This window comes from Carassius auratus, chromosome 17 (assembly GCF_003368295.1).
Source record: "Carassius auratus strain Wakin chromosome 17, ASM336829v1, whole genome shotgun sequence".
NCBI lineage: Eukaryota > Metazoa > Chordata > Actinopteri > Cypriniformes > Cyprinidae > Carassius > Carassius auratus.
The window spans coordinates 8,347,872-8,365,424 of record NC_039259.1 but is presented as its reverse complement, the minus strand read 5'-3'; the positions used below and the strand labels follow the sequence as shown (position 1 = coordinate 8,365,424).

General features: G+C 37.0%; 1 protein-coding gene across 1 annotated transcript in view; it reads left to right on the top strand.

Annotated features, from left to right (window-relative positions):
• ttc27 (tetratricopeptide repeat domain 27) overlaps positions 1-17,553 on the top strand; it is a 92,878-nt gene that overhangs the window by 59,155 nt on the left and 16,170 nt on the right. The window contains exons 10-12 of the mRNA XM_026285574.1: positions 4,888-5,001; positions 11,268-11,363; positions 16,719-16,841. Of these exons, the coding sequence (XP_026141359.1) occupies positions 4,888-5,001; positions 11,268-11,363; positions 16,719-16,841 (333 nt within the window). The remainder of the gene's footprint in view (positions 1-4,887; positions 5,002-11,267; positions 11,364-16,718; positions 16,842-17,553) is intronic.

The following is a 17,553-nucleotide window of genomic DNA, read 5'->3' as shown; positions in this document are numbered from 1 at the left end:
AGGTCTCCTTTAAAGCGAAGTCACCCAAAATAGATTTTTTTTATCTGCATAGAAACTAACCATACCCTCTCTCAGTCTTGGGCTGGTCTGGTGATTAAAATGCTTTCCCTCCCATTTCCGAGCCCTGATACTGTTACCATAGCAACAGTGGTTTTTCAGAGCAGCAGAAGTGTGCAGAGAGGAACAGAGGTGCCATTCTGGAAGGAGTGGGAGGGGTCAGCAGCTTGAGAAGTTTCTGTTTCTTGGTGGTGGTTCTTCCCCAGGGAAGGAAACAGCTTTGTGATAATCATCTTGTCAGCTTGGCATTGCAGTGAGCAGCGAGACCTCTTGGGGTGGGAATTTGTTTTGTGCAACCCCAAAGTACACACACACACACACAATGTATACATGCGTGTACTATATATATATGAATAAGTATATATGTTTACTTTATAATGTTGCATTTCTCCCTCAGTTTTTTGTGTGTGTATTCACAGCATAGGACTAAGTATCACCCACCGTGCTGTGCTGAGAACAGTTTCTATTTCCTTTACTTTGTAAGGTTTGTGCTGGTATCACACACAATCATGTTTGTTAGATTGATATCTATCTTCAAACCAAATGAGAACGCTGACTTATGTCTGGAAGTCCACTTTCTTTTGAACACACCAACATGTTTTTGGTTTCAATTTTGTGGATCCCAGTTTAGTTATGGTCTGAGTGAGTTTGGGTTTTTTCTGACCTCGGGTGGCGCTGCGCGTTCTTCGCCCCCTTGGGCATCTTGTGTTATCAGGTTCAGACCTCAGATATGCACCCTGGGTTATGCTCCCCTGAAAGAAAGATAGCACACACATAGAAGGAACTTGCTGGGGAGAAAGACAAAATAATCCACACATTATCAGCTTGAGTTTCCAAAAGATGGACTGCCAAAATGCTTATGTCACTAACAATTTCTGCCCTTCCATCTGATACACTCGGGCCGTTTAGAGACAGCCGAAGTGTCTCTGTTATTCATTATGTTCATCAGACATAGCCTTCAGAGACATAGCCAGGTTTATTTTATTGAAGAATTGTGCAAAACTGAAAAATGAGATATTTCTGGCTCTGTACCAAACCTTGAACGTTTTGCTCTCTAGTGTATAGAAGATATTTTCTAATATGGCATCCTAACTGAAAAGTGACTTGGGCTAACATAAACACTGTGTATTTGTACTTATTTTGTCTGAGGACCATTGTTCCTTTTGTAATTAGAAAAATCTGTTTTCTATCAATTCATTTACATTTGTCATTTTTTTTAAATGCTGAGCTAGACACAGTGCATTGAGGCTGCCTTATCTGTGATGATACATGCCATAAGTATCTTATGAGGCAACATTACTTTTCTGTCTACTGTTTGGAACAACCTTTGCATTGTGAGCTTGCCAAAGATGCATAAAAATGCGATTCAACTTCAGTTCAACTGGCTACCCACACTCTCACTCTGTAGTCTTTCTGGAGCCCTTGTGTCAGACAGACAGAGTTGGGGTAAGGCCTGTTACAGAATGGGTGAATTTAAATATAGATGTTACCACGCAGATAAATATAGACCCCCACCATACAGTAGGCTAACACACAGTGAGAAAATGGACCACAGACTGGTGTGTTTCTTAAAGAAACATAATTCCTCAGCAGGGCCCACTTTCCTCCTAAAAATAAATCCGCTGCCATTTTGCTGGTCTTGTAAGACAAATACATCAACATTAGCAGCATATTTAAATGTCAGACTACTTAGTTCGAGTTTGTGCTTTGTTGTCTATAAATGATTTAAAATATACTGGCTCGAGGACCTTTCCCGATTCCACCCACATCTCTCTTTTCCACTTTGCTTCCTGTAAGCTCTAAACTGTCCTATCACAATAAATTTTTTTAAAATATATATTTATAATATTAGACAGACAAATAGATGCTGCCTTAATTCTTCATGGCATAGATTCAACAAGGTGTTGGAAAGCTTCCTCAGAGATTTCGGTCCATATTGACATGATAGCATCACGCAGTTGCAGGCAATTTGTTGGCTGCACATCCATGATGTGAATCTCCTGTTCCACCACGTCCCAAAGCTGCTCTATCGAGTTGAGATCTGGTGACTGTGGAGGCCATTTGAGAAAAGTGAACTCATTGTCATGTTCAAGAAACCAGCATTAACCAGTGAGATGAGGCCGGATGGATCCATGCTTTCATGTTCTTTATACCAAATTCTGACCCTACCATCTATATGTCGCAGCAGAAATTGAGACTCATCAGACCAGGCAAAGTTTTTCCAGTCGTCTTTTGTCCAATTTTGGTGAACCTGGGCAAATTGTAGCCTCCGTTTCCTGTTCTTAACTGACAAGACCCAGTGTGGTCTTCTGCTGCTGTAGCCCATCTGCTTCAGGGTTCAATGTGTTGTGCATTCAGAGATAGTATTCTGCATACCTTGGTTGTAACGAGTGGTTATTTGAGTTACTGTTGCCTTTCTATCATCTCTAACCAGTCTTCCCATTCTCCTCTGACATCAACAAGGCATTTTCATCTACACAACTGCCGCTAACAGGATATTATCTCTTTTTCAGACCATTCTCTGTAAACCCTAGAGATAGTTGTGTGTGAAAATCCCAGTAGATCAGCAGTTTTTTAAAAACTCAGATCAGCTCGTCTAGCACCAACAACCATTACATGTTCAAAGTCACTTAAATCCCCTTTCTTCCCCATTCTGATGCTCAGTCTAAACTTCAAGTCGTCGTCACCACATCTAGATGCCTAAATGCATTGAGTTGCTGCCATGTCTTTGGCTGTTTAGCAATTTGTGTTACCAAGCAATTGAATCAGTGTACCCAATAAAATGGCTGGTGAGTGTGTTAGGGCTGTAAAGTGATTAACATTTTTAATTTAATTAATTACATGATGTGCTGATTAATTAATTGCAAAGCTGAGAAATTACTCCCAAAAGATAATTTAAAGTCATTGTTGTGTAAAGAATCAAACAGCTATTACAAAAAGTAGCTTCAGCAAGAAACTGTTTATTTGATTCAACATAAAATGTAATGGTTCACCCAATTTGTTTAAAACGTAGTTTGAGAAATGAAATGCTGCTGTGTGTTGCTCGGAGACTAACGGTTCTGCTTTGTCTTTATATTTCCGTTGGCTAAATTTAGCAAAACAGGTAACATTGTGTCTAAAATAACACAATTGTTACTTTTCTGTTGTGAAATGGTTTAGAATAGTCAGTAGTTCAAAACTGAAATTGAACAACTGTAATTGGTAGAGTTAATTTGTAAATATAGATTCTCTGTGTGTTCTCAACAGATATCCTTATATCAATATATCCTTATATCCTAAATGGGTGAATATAAAAAAAGCACATTTCTTCTGTGTTGATGTTGTAGTAAAATGTATTAAATTGTTTTACACAAATTAAATTGCTGTAAAAGCAGGAAGGATAAGGGTGAGCAGAGTGTTTCACAGCATATCTGATCTTTGAAGTTAAAATGGGAGATGGCAAGGCTTTGAAGTGTATGTCGGGTTTAAGAGCAGGAGTTGATGAGTCAGGCTTGAAGTCCTCATAAATCACATGTAAACACTCCTTTGCTTTTTTCCTTTTCCTTTCTTCCCCTGTAGGTCAGGGTAACCCTTTCCTGTAATAAATGCTTTGAGGGGAGGAGGCCAGATATAGTTCTTGAAATCATGAGGCATATGTATGTATGTGTGTATGTGTACACACCGCAGGCATACTGAGGAACTAACCTTTTGTTCATTGACTACAAATACTCCATTACTCATACTCTTTCTTGCCCTCTAAGAAGACCAGGATCAACCCTTCCTCTCCCTTTCTCTTCTTCCATCTCAACCCAGTTGGCTACAAAAACAGAGCTGATCCTCACACAGCTGGTGATGGTTGAGTATTTCTTATTGATTTACTGTATTCCTGGTAGACTCACAATCTTACTCTTATTATTGGTGCTGTGATAGCATTATCTGATCTCTGCTTCTGCCACGAATTCATCAGAGCCTCCATTTATGAACCAAATAGCAAATTCAATATCCAATAGCAAATTCTCATTTTTAAAGCCTTTATTTCATCCATGTAAGGAATATTTTTGGCATTTCATGTGCTGCCAGGGCTTGTATTAAGTGTACTGTGAGTATTTAACTTTTTAAAAATTAATTTAATCTTTTAATGATCCAAAAGCACATATTTGAATTAGATATGACTTGGGTCTATATACAGATCTATTTTTACATTTTAGAGTTGATCTTTAAAAACACAAGTTTAATAACACTGTTATTAAGTTAAGCACCGGTTTAGTTCCTCTTGGTCCAACAGCAGCATGGCACTAGCAAAGAACTGATTTAAAAAAAAAATACTACTTTGAATGCATCATAAGTCACTTTCTGCCAAATGCAAATATGTAAAGGTTTGCTCAACCATACTTACCAATTAAAATCCTTCTCCCAGGTACAGATGTATACGTCTTGATTTCTTGAATGCCTTGTGCTGTTTAAATCAGACACCTCATATATTTTATTTTAGTATTGACGTGTCGGTCTTGCTCCAGTTAAGACAGGATGCTTTTCCAGTAACGTGTGTCGGAAAGTATTTCCATCTGAGTCCTCTAACCCTCGCTTACCTGCCGCTCTGCTGCTGTGATACAGGCCAGAGAACGCTCGCGTGTCTCTCTATTCAGGGAGTGGTGTGTGTTGTAGATACCTTTTTAAATGTTTGTAAGTATTTGTATGATTGCTGTCACTGTGGTTGAGAACTTGACAGGAATTTATTTTATTGGTTTATGGTATAGTTGCAGATATGATTTAATACTCATGAAAGTGGGATGAGAAAAATCTGTATGTCTCCATGAGTGATTTCTTCATCTCCCTCTCTCTCTTCCTCAGTGTTTGCTGTCTCAGCCAAAGTTCTGGGCAGTGGAAGTGACATCACTGTGCCTGAGGACTAAGCTGGAGAGAGGAAGCTCACGGAGAGTTGAACGTGCCATGATGCAAACACAGGTAAAGTACAGCTCAGGACACACGTTGGTCAAAGGTGACCATACAAACATTTATCATATTCCTAAAGAAATGTTTCTATTTCAAATAAATGCTTTTAATCCCAGATTTCCTCCTGTTGTTTTTGTTGCATTTGTGTGTGTGCAAGAGAAATGGACAGATAAGCCCGAGGGAGGAGGATGCTTTAACTTCCCTTTGGCTGCTTCCCGTTTCCTCTGTCATTTGTCATGACCGTTTGTGTCCATGTTTTACTGAGGAAAAGCCAGAACAGTAAAACCAGAGAAGTGCTGATGTGTTCAGTGTGTATTCTTGTGTGTTTGTGTGTGTGTTGGGCATGGGATTTGTCGCCCTGTGCTCTGGAGGAAACAGGACAGCCTGGCTCTTTCCAGTACTTGAATCAAATTGAATTTAAAGGCTTCCAGTGTCTTTCTGACAGAAACTGGTTCATTTGTCTATTATTACGTTGTTGTTTTTACTGTAATTTGTTCACTGTAGGATTGTGAATATAAATGGCTGTTCGTTTTGACAGGGCTTTACTGCTAGGTTATGGTTTAAGTTATAGTCATCAGTCATATTTGAGTGGCAAGGCTTCTTAAAAGGTCATAAATTTAAATCTAGTCAAGGAAAAAATCTATATGTCTGACTAGATCTAGTGTAGTGAGAGACAGTATAATTATTACCTAAATTATAATAATTCTTTCATTTATCCATTTCTTATCATTAAACACCAAAATATAATAGAATTATTATACATGTTATCCATTACTTTTTATGATTATTATTATTATTATTACTACTACTAAATTGTCATTATTATAATACATTATTTTGCTAATTGTTTTTTTATTTATCCATTATTTTTTTACTATTATTATTATTATTATTATTAACAACTCTAGTATGAAAACACCAAATTGTATTAATTATTATACTTTGTTTTCAATCTATTATTCTTATAATTGTTGTTGTTGTTGTTTGTAGAAGTACTAGTAGTGGGAGTAAAAATGTAAATGTAGTTAGTTATTTCTTTATTTTACTTACAGTAGTTCCTTTTATTGTTATCACTGTCTGCTCCTAGCTTACAAATCATAGATAAAGTTATGTTGCAGTAGTTAAACTTTGTTCACTTGCTCTGGCTGATGATGACATCCTCATTTTTGAGCTCAAGCGATGCCTATAGACACGGCTGTGAGCGCTGACGGTGATCATCAGTTAAGAGCCGATAGAGCTGAAGGGTGAGATCAGACACTCTCTGTAATAACATACGACTGATGGAAGGTCATTATCGCAACAGAGTTTGCTGTGACACATTGCTCTCTACTCTTTTTTGATTGCTTTCTTCCTTCCTTTAAGTTTTAAGTGTTTGCCCAGTGGAGCTGATCTCTGACATCTCTGAACTCAATGTGACAGAACGTTGGGGGGAGCCTGACTCTAGGAGGCCACCCTGAGGGGCAGGTTTGAGTCCGACAGGAGATCACAGCAAGTCACACAAACACCTGTCCATCACAGAGTTAGAAAAATCCCACTGCTGACACCAGTGAGTTCAGTCACCCTTAGAGCGATCCCGTCTGAGCAGAGCCCCGGAGCGATGACGAGAGAGTGACAGCGCACTCTCAGATGAGTGAAGAAGGACGAAACACTTTAACAAAGTTAGAAAGATGAGGGAGAGAGAGGAAAATGATGTAGAAGGTGGCACTTTGTTGAAGTACAAACCCGCTCATATAGTTTATATAGCCCTTTTATCAAAAGTTAGCATGCCCTTTAGCCAGTTATCGAATTTGTTTAGCACTTTCTTAAGAGTGATTTAAAAAAAAAAAGATCATCACAGTTTTTCAGTACTGCCCTGAAGAAGCTATATAACAAAGTTGCATGTATTCTACAAGACAAAATAACTTGATTTGTACAAATTGCTTTCTACAAAGGTTATCTTTACATATCTTTTATTCTTTATATTGTGTGTTGCCTTAAGCAACAGTGACTGTTTGCCGTCATTTTGTTTCGATTCTGTAAATGGTTGACTGGCAATATAACCGCCCTTAGAAAGGTGGTGTTGCATCAAAGAATAGAAAAAAAACTGGAAAAAAAAATAATCAGATGAATAATTTATTAATTTATACATTTTTTTAACCAGGTCATCAAACTTGACAGTCAAGCTAAGATTCTTATGTCTATAGTTTGCCTAATTTAATAACTAAAATTAAAATTGTCACTATATAATTTGTTGGTAGCTGGAAAAAGTTAATTAAAATTCTGAATGTAGAGTTCAGAATTTGCAGCGAAAAATTTAATTGAGATGATGGTGGAGCTATAGAGTGTGACGAAGAAATTCAATAATCGATAAAGGCAAATTTTATGCCAAGTTTAGCAGTTTGGAGTACAGTCAATGGTCCACTTAAGACATAAGTGGCGGTAATGCACTTATAAGTCTGTGATCCGCCATAAAGCAAGAAGAAGAAGAAGCCTCCTCACGCGCCTGCTTGAAAACGTGCTTTAGAGTATTCAAACAGTTTGCACATTGCATGAATCAGAGGTAAAAAAAAAACATAAATGCGGTTCAGTTTCTTGCACAGACAGATCATTTTATGTCTTTACACATCAATGTATCGTAACAAGCTACAGGGTTTAATTAAGTTTTTTTGTTTGTTTTGTTTTTTGTATGTTTTAGCCATGATTGCCATGCACTTACATTATAAGACTTGACAGACCATATACAGCAACACAACCAACACATTTAAGGCCCAGAAAGGTTCAGCAGCAATGACATTGTTGAAATAAACCATGTGGCATCAGTTGTTTAAAATTTGTAAAATTGTTGAATAAAGTTATTATTTTTCCCTAATTCGTGCTAAAGAAAAATTACATTAAAGTTGAACCAAATACAGTTGACTATTTTAACAATGTTCTTCCTTTCTGGCCCTTGAATGTGTCAGTTATGTAGCTGTCTATGCAGGGTCAGAAAGCTCTTGGATTTCAAAAACTTTTTAATTTGTGTTATGAAGATAAAGGTCTCACAGGTTTGGAAAGCCATGAGGGTGAGTAATTAATGACAGAATTATTATTTTTGGGTGAACTATCCCTTTAATGACATGAATCATTTATCGTCTGCAGACACAAGCCTCGATTGGGTGAATTCCAGGAACATACTGAACATTTTTACACAATCATTCATAAACTTCACATTTGATGTTATCAATCTTTTTTGTCTTCAATATTATTCTCTTTCCATCCTGAACAGTCGTAACATTTTGTGAATATCGCACACACAGACTGTTATCACCTCCGTCTCGCTGCGGTTCTAGTTTCACAGCGGTACTTGACAAACTTCATTTCCTCTGCCTCCTCTGGCCTTTCTTCAGAGATCAAGAGCACAGAGTATGTATTCAGAAATGGCAGAAAGGCACTTAGCCTATGTGCTTGGCATTTTTCTCACAGTTTAGAGTGGCTGGTATCTAGGCCACGTAGTGGGCCAGGACTTTAGAAAACTTTTTATTCCCTTTGTATATTCAAAATGGCTGAGTCTGTTGCATTGTTGGATTAGAGGCGCTCTTTGTGACTGCACAGTTGGCCTGTGCGGGGCTTACACCACGCGCTATCAACTGCCAACTTCTTATTCATTTAGGACTCCGATCAGGCCCTAGATGATGTAGATTTCTCTGAACGTAAAATTTAATTTCAGTGCTCAATCAATAATATCCCCGCAAATAGAAGTTGGCAGCTTGGGTCTTTGGTATGGATTAAGACTTCTCATGGCAGCTTTGGGGGAAAAAAGAGACATGAGCGCATGTGACTTGAGGTATTTTTGGAGCAGAAACCATTTTGTTTTGAAGTAATTTACTGGAAGAATGCATTAATTTATTTTTAATTTCAAACATATACACACTGGTGTGATTGTATGACGAGCAGCTCTGACTAGACACAAAGCTAAATTTTAGCTGAAAGTCTGTTTTTAGTTTGATTTAGTTTTGGTTAGAATCATAAATAGTCCAATGTACTGGGATATGTTGTGTCCATACACCAAAATTATATTTTACAATTACTATATCACATTATGTTGTTTGTACCAGCATATTATATAAACTAGCATATTGATTGTCTCAGATCTACCCAGACATTGACCAAAAATCCTCATAATTGGGTCTTTTAAAAGTACTACTAGACAAGTTTTACTAAAATGAAGTTCTAAAGCAGTTATTGTAGTTCTGCTTAAATGCTATAGATTCCATTTGAATTGCTGTGAATGGATTTGGACTTTCCATAGGGGTTTTTCTTTTCCTCTTTTCTTCAAGTATGCTGAGTCATGAAGTATGCTTAGTGATGTCATTTCCTCCCGTCACTGTATTTGGCTCTTGGATTTCCTCCATGGAAAGGTTTACGTGTAATTCAAACTAAACGGCCAAATTGTCAACCGTGGGGGAGTTTGCTTTGCCCCATTTAGTCAATGGCTTGAACAGAATGAGCTGAAGTGTACCTTTTTTTATAGTCATTGCTTAGTCATTTTTGAGTTTTCAGTCATTTAAAATCAATTATAAACCTGTTAGATACAGATATCTATACCTAATCATCCACAGTTTCAGTGGCTTGTTCCAGTCTCTCCAACTCTATTAGTTATTATTGCGTGTTTCAGTTTTTGAGCACTGTTTGCATGCAGTGCATTACTTATTTAGTTTTTTCCTTTACTTTTCCATGCCAGCACCCACTGACAACTGTTTAAAGGTCTTAAAACTCCTCTAAGATGTTTTTAGTTGTTTGTTCTTTCTTTTAAGAAAAGGAATGTGTATACTGGGTACGGCTTTAAAGCACAATCTTGGATATTAGACTGAAATGTTATAAAATGGGTAATTTATATGCATCTTATATCTTTTTATTAATGTTTTTACATCTTGTATATCAAAACCCATTGGCTTACACCAGTAGAATAAAATATTATTTTATTATTTTTATTTGATTAGATAGATATATTTATTTAAAATATTAGATTTTTAAAAGATTTTAAAAAGTAAATTGTGATGCACATTCTTTCTAATAGACATCCGAGTGATGTGCATATTTACTGCGCAGCCACGGTGTCCTTCCACATCAGAATTCAGTTCTCAGCTGCTCCCTCAACCCTTCTTGATCGGTAGATTAGCATTTATTTATCAGAGGCATTTTCCAGCCTTGGAAATGCTAAATAAGTAATTAGTTATCTGCTACCCGCAGACAAGCTTTTGCCATCCTCCATAGAAGCTGATCGTATCTACTCATTCGGAAGTTTTATTAAGTGTACCCCCAACTGGAGTAGGGAAATTGCATCTTTATTGCATTTTGTTGTCAGTTTACAAAATGCATTTACTGGGATATGTGACATTTCTTTACTTTAGCTTGATTCTGAAATGTTCTGGAACTCAAATGTTTTGGACAGTTTTCCTCTCTTCTATTCATATTGGTGCTGGTTGCAATCCATATGTTTCAATCAAAGATGTGTAGGGTAATGACCAAAGACAGCATTCTGTGTACGATCATTTTCAGTCATTTATTCTGCAGACAAGGATGCTTCTAATTTGCATTTGTATTCCACTGCTAGGTGTGGTTGTGTTTTATCTTACTTTTTTGAAATATTCAAATATGGTTAGTGGACTGAATGAGTTTTGAGCTTCTCACTAGAGTCTCAAACAGCAGGCCGGCACATGCTTTAACCAAGCATAAAAAAAAAAATTTGAATAAAGATGCTGTCATTTTGGCATGTCCTGGCAGATCTATTAGTTATTGCCATCATTCTTGGAATTTGTGATTTGATTTCTCTTTCTTTTTTTCTTTCTTCTGGATCACTTTTTGCTATATTGTTACGGATTATGGAAATATATTTAAGTCTGTGGTGAGCAGTAAATCAAGGCATAATGAGTCACTGGAATAGTTTTTAAATTGTTTTCCCCACAATGCATCTTAATAGCTTAGGGCTGTTTTTAACATTCTCAGATATCACACTAACCTTAAGCACAATAAAAATGCTCTTTATATTAATGTCTGGATGTCTGTAATACCTGGAGAGAGATATCTGTTAAAATTTGTCTTAAAGGCAGCTGCTGGGCTCTGGAACCTCTGACGTTCATGATTTGAAATCCTCACTCATGGCTGCTCAGTTCTATAAACTAACTTGTTTTCTTGTTGCAAACTCTGAGGAAAATCTGTGTTATTACTACAAAGAAGAAAAAAATGTCCTAAGGAAAATCAACAATGGTTGAAAATGAGACTGGAGTTTTTTTTCTAAATGTCGTTCTGTTCTCTTTCAGACCTTGGTGGATTTCTTTAGTGAGAAGGACTGTCCCGTCACTGAGAGACTCAAGATGTTCTACACCTGCCGGGCACCGCCTCTTTGGGATCTACAGGTGATCTGAATTTCTGTTTTCTTTATATAAAACCTCTGTTTATTTACATTTTTTTCTTTTTTCAAAATGATCATGCTTTAGAAAAGGTCATTATTTTTTACATATCCTTTTACAGCACGTTTTATAGCATATAATAACATGCATTTACACACTGTACCGTTTATCGAATGGGGGTTTTGCATAAACCTCCTTATTTAAAAGCACAAATTTATGTTAAGCTAATTGTGTTCTATTTATTTATTTATTAACATATGATTATATATTTAGCTATTTTTTTGAAGATGACACAAAAGTACATGTAATACAGTCATGTATTAAATGGCAACCAAGATCCAACATCCTTTGAGCATACAAAATATGTATAATCGGTCTCTCAAAATAATAAATTGACTAAATTTCCAGTGCTAAAATAGGAGGATATGCTTCCTGAGGTCTGGAGAGCTCAATAAAAAGCCTGTACAAATGAAAACACAAATGAATTGATGTGAATGATTAAACAAAACTGTGTGTAGTTGATAGTTTGTGTGTGTGCTTAAAAGTGCTTTAGAGAGTTTTGGTCTGAGAACTCATTTTGCCCTTGATTGAGAACCCCCCCCACCCCCCTCTGCCCGTAATTCACACATTATAAAGCCAGATTACCTGAGTTGATTTGAAACGGAAATGATTGACTCATTTGTTGGTGCCTAAATTGATTTGCTTGCATATTTTTTCTCATTACCAGGCGCACAAGTGCATTGAGCTAATCACCTCGAATGAGCGTGGGCAGCCGTTATTTATCTATCTAGTTCTCCGAAACCCATTTCAGTAAACACAACAGCTGGGTTATACAGCCAGTGTCGCGTCAATAAGAGCTTTGGCAGATAGAATATGAAATTAATTTCCCCAACACGGCGAGGGCATCCAGGGATATGAGATGACGAGTTCATTTTGACAGTGTTTATCAGGTAATAGAGCAACCCGTAACTCTCCGTTCCTGCCTGATTGGCCAATAATGCAACTAATGAAAAACAAACAAATGTTTTCTGAAGAGAGAGGTTGTTAAACAAGTGGATAAATCCAAAGAGAAACAAAACGGTGTATGGAGGAGAACGGCAAATTGTAACAGGCCAGCATGGATGAAGGGTTTTGAAAGAAAAGGAATGAAATGACTGAACAGAAAAGGAGTGTGTGGGTGGATGGAGAGATGGATAGATGAAAAGTAGGGAGGGCTGATGTGATCAGTCCTGTGGATGACATTGCTCGCGCTCTGTGTAATAACAGTGAACAGCAATAAAGCTGGAATTGAAGTCGCTTCTATTGCTGGCAGGGGAATAGAATGCTGCAAAACTGCAAGCAAGAGAGAGACGAGAGCAGCATGCAGCCAGAGAAAAGTGTGCGTGTGTGTGTGTGTGTGTGTCGGGGTAAAGAGTCGGCAGAGCGTTGGAGGGCATAAAGGTTTTTTTGTTTGTTTTTTTGGGAACAGATTTCAGAAATTGTTGGATTTGCTTTCAGACTGAATCATTTTGGCATGTAAATGAATCAGGAAAGCGTTCACTGTGGCAGTTTTGTTGGAGTTGAAATGAGGAAATGAAAAGACAGAAAAGTTGCACAAATGGGCTCCCAACACCTTTCTTTCTCTGTCACTTTTACTTTTATTCTGTCTCTGTATGTCAGTTGTTCCATTTTTTTTATTGCTAAAATATTTGCTGTCATAAAAATGAGAAATTATGCAATGTAAATTAAAATAAGTGAATAAAATAACAGTAGATTAAAATTTAATTGAGTCATTTTAATGATTTAAGAAAATTTAAATAAAATCTAAAACAAAAAATTATAGATTTTGTGCGTAGAGCTCTCACTCGTGCTCTTTCTCTCTCTCTCTCTCTCTCTCTCTGTCTCAAATGTTTGTGTGTATGTATGCGTGTGTTTGTGTGTATATATGTATTCACACACAAACACACACTCGATTCAAATGGCATTCCAAAATCTCTCAATCTCTATTAATTTATGAGGAGCCGTGCAAGCCATAATTCATTCTGGCTCTCATAAACTTACATTCTCCATTCACACATACATTTCTACTCTCACACACTTACATTCTCCTTTCACATACATATATTCTTGCATTCACACACTTAAATTCTCCTTACATATGCATACATTTCTACTCTTACACACACATTCTCCTTTCATAAGCATATATTTTTGCTTTCACACACATACATGCATACATATACACATATATAGAATGTATGTATTTAAGAGAAGAACGAATGTATGTGCGGGAGAGAGAGAGAGTATAGTGGAAATGGAAGGTGTTTAGTTGAAACGGAAGACAGGTTAGGCGTGATCAGGCTCAACGGGACAGGTCTTGATCAGCATGGCTGAGGTAGATGAGGCATTCGCAGAAGTATTTCAGCAAGCTATCTGGGTTTAAAAATAAAATAAATGAATATTATCATTGTAAAAAGGTTACATGGCCTCGTCCTTTGAGCGAGTGGTTATTGAGAACGCCGGCAGAGCTTCAGTTGTGTTGCCAGATACACGTATAATAAGTGTCCAAGGTTGTTGTTGTTGTTTTTTTTTTTTTTTTTAATTTAGGAAGTTAATTAAGTGGGAGGTTGCAAGTTAGGGACAGCAATATCTTTATATTATTTCAATAACTCAAGACTCATTGCGGTTTATTTGCGGTTTATTTTTTAGATTTTTATTTATTCTATTTTTTATTTTAATTTTTAAATATCTGGCAACTTCAGCATAACGTTAACAGTCGGTAATAAAAAATAAAAATAAAGACAAGGTTCAAAACAGCACGGCCAGGTTATTCCTGAAAATAAACATTATATAAATGTAAACAAAAAAACAAAAAATAAGAACTAAATAAATTGGGAGAGAATGGGAATCGGCTCATTTGAGTGTAAAATAAATAAAATCCTGATCAGTACATCCTTAACTGGAATAGTTAGGCCTCCTGAAAGACCTGAAAAAGCATGGTTCATTTCAGTTTTATCTTTAACTATACCTATTTGTGCAAAATGGTTATTATTTATTACAATACAATGTTACAGTCAACAGTGAAAACAATAAGTCTTATTGATTGATTGATTGATTGATTGTGGAAAGTCCTGTGAAAATGTTGCCAGGGCAAGTAAAAAAATTTAAACTACTGGCCGAACCGGACCAGTAGAAAATTTCCTTAGCATTAAGCCCTGTTAATACCATCAAAATCAGTGTCTTAACACTTGTACACAGATCTGTAAAACACGTAGGTTACATAATGGTATGTTAAATTTAAAAACTTAAAATATGTACTTGAAAAGAAAACAGGAAGACTTTGAATAGCATAACTGTAACATTGTGAGGAAGAGCTGAGCAGGTCTTGCACATGTATTTGCTGGTTTGAGAGTGACTTCCTGCATAAACAGGAAGTAATGGATACCAAAGAAGGTAGAAATATATGTATATAATGAGAATGCATGTGTGTGAAAGCAAAAATATGTATGTATGTATGTATGTGTAAGGAGAATATATGTGTGAGAGAGAGAGTAGAAATGTATGAATGTGAATGGAGAATGTAATTTTGTGAAAGCAACAATATTTGTATATGAAAGGAGAATGTATGTGTGTGTGAGAGAGTATAAATGTATGTATTTGTAAGGAGAATGTAAGTGTATGAGAGTACATAAATGAATTATGGCTTGTACGGCCCCTCGTATTAATTGTTTGTCAGCACTGATATATATATATATATATATATATATATATATATATATATATATATATATATATATATATATATATATATATATATATATATATATATTAGTTTCCTAGTTAATCAGTAGTTTTAAGTAAAGTTATTTAAATAACGTGGGTAAATATAAAGAAATAGAGTAGTAAAATTTAGTTGAGACAAAGTATTTGAATTGATCAGAGCTCTCTCTCTCTCTCTCTCTCTCTCTATCATATATGTGTGTGTGTGTGTGTGTCTGTGCATGGTGTGTTTCTGTTTCCGTCTTTCTCTGTATTAGTTCGTAGCATCACGTTTTGTCTTCTGGCTGATAGGTCACATGATCACCGGCAGCCCCACCGGTGTGTATATCTAGATTTACAGGTACCCATAATGCCTGTGGGACGTGATATGCCACTGAAAACATGTGAGGTGGTGGTGGGGGGGATTGTCATAGGAACCGAAAGGTGAAGGAGAAATTTAGCATTTCCTGGCACTGAACCGCTCGCAGCTACGTGTCTGTGATGTCTTGCTGATATCCGAGGTCGAGGGTGACTTTGGTTCAGTGTGTGTTTACTCTTCACAAATACTGCAGTTTTATACATCGCCATCATAAACTTCAATAGATGATCTCCAGTGGGGGTGGTGCACATCTCCGTATGTTTATTATCAGAAATAAATGGACTTGCAGTGGACACAGCCTACGACTCTTCATCCTTTTTGGCACTTCATCCATCCATTCTCAAATGATCTGTGAATGATAGAAAGAGTTGATAGAGTGTAAACACACGTTTAACCAGTAGCATTCATCAGAGACAGATGAGGGTCATTAATAGCACAGATATATCTATGCATTTAGCATATATATATATATATATATATATATATATATATGCTTCCTGTGAAGCATGACATCAGGGTGATCGATGGCCATCCGCGAAATTCATCCTTTCAGAAAAGAGGGTAAGAGAGAAAAAAGGGAAAATGAAAGTGAAAATGGGGGGTGTGTGTGAGAGAGAGAGAGAGAGAGAGAGAGAGAGCGGCTATGTGTATCCTTGGGAATATGTAAAAAAGTGTAGGTGACCTCGTGAAGTAGGGGTGTGCGATATGACGATTTTTGATCGTGGACTGTTAAAATGTCTCCTCGATCTGCTTTTGAAGAAACATCGTAGTATCATGCTACAACACACATTCTATCAGTTGCTGTTCTGAAACCTCAGGCTACGTTTACACGACAACGATGTAGTCAAAAACTGAAAAGTTTTTCCCTTGCATTTTTTTTTTTACGTTTCACGACAACGTTTTCAAAACGATTCGCATTTACACGTCTGCCAGGCCAGTAGTTGGCGCTATCCCTTGGTAGTAAGCAGTACCTGTCAGGAAGTGACTATTATATGTTGTATATGATGCGTCTCTGTTGTTTGTTGTAAAATTGCTGAAGTAAATCCACATTTTGCTGAAGAAGCGTTAGCAAACTCTTGAGCAGCGACAACAGTACCATGTACTCCGCCATTGTTGTGTATGTTTGTTCGTGCTTGCCTTAAAAATCTTTGTCATTATTTTATCTTGGTATGTGTTGAATTTAATCTTCACCCACTTTGTCCTAAATATCTTGGCTCACTGTTTGCGTGTCTCTGTGTGTTTAGAGGCAATTGGCGAGTCTGTTGACTGATTTGGGCCTGACGAGTTCTGCGCTGCTAATCTACGAACGACTGGAACTCTGGGAGGATGCCGTTGTTTGCTTGGAGCGGATGGGACAGCACGGCAAGGTACGCTACTCAAATGTGTTTTGTTAAAGAACACTTTCAAAGTATCAGTTCAAACAAATGAATGCCAGTGTTGCTGTGGCGGGCTGGTGAGTATCTTCAAATATCGTTTTGATAGTCTTACAGTATTTACCCGTCTCTCTGTTTATCTGTCTCTCTCTCTCTCTCTCTCTCACTGTGTGTGTTAGTGCAGATTTCTGGGAGCCATTTCACAGCTTTATTAAGTTACCGTGCACTTTGTGTACCAATCAGATTATAGGGTACATCTGAGGTCAATAAAACCATCCAGTCACCCCCAATCTGAGCTGTAATATTATAAAAATATACTGACATCCACTCCACTGTAGTATCTACCTTTCCCTGCACTCATATTAAAGTTTAAAGCCATAAACTGCAGGTATGTATAGAAAAAGTAAACGACAGAATACCGAGACGGCTGATAGGGAGTGATGCTTCATATGAATGGAACGAAATGAGAAAATCAGTGAAATGTGTGAAGCAGAGAGAAAGTGAGGTGAGAAGAGGGCGCATACACAAATCAGCAAGACTGGAGTGCGGAGAAGTGCTTTGCTGCTGGTTTAATTCGTGAGATTCTGTGTTCGTCTAATGAGGGAACATCTTCAGAGCACGGTGTACTGATGTTTATTTGATTTGAGTTCAGTTTATTGTCCCGCAAGAGCTTGCATGAGTACTTGTAGATTGCTGTTGGAATTTA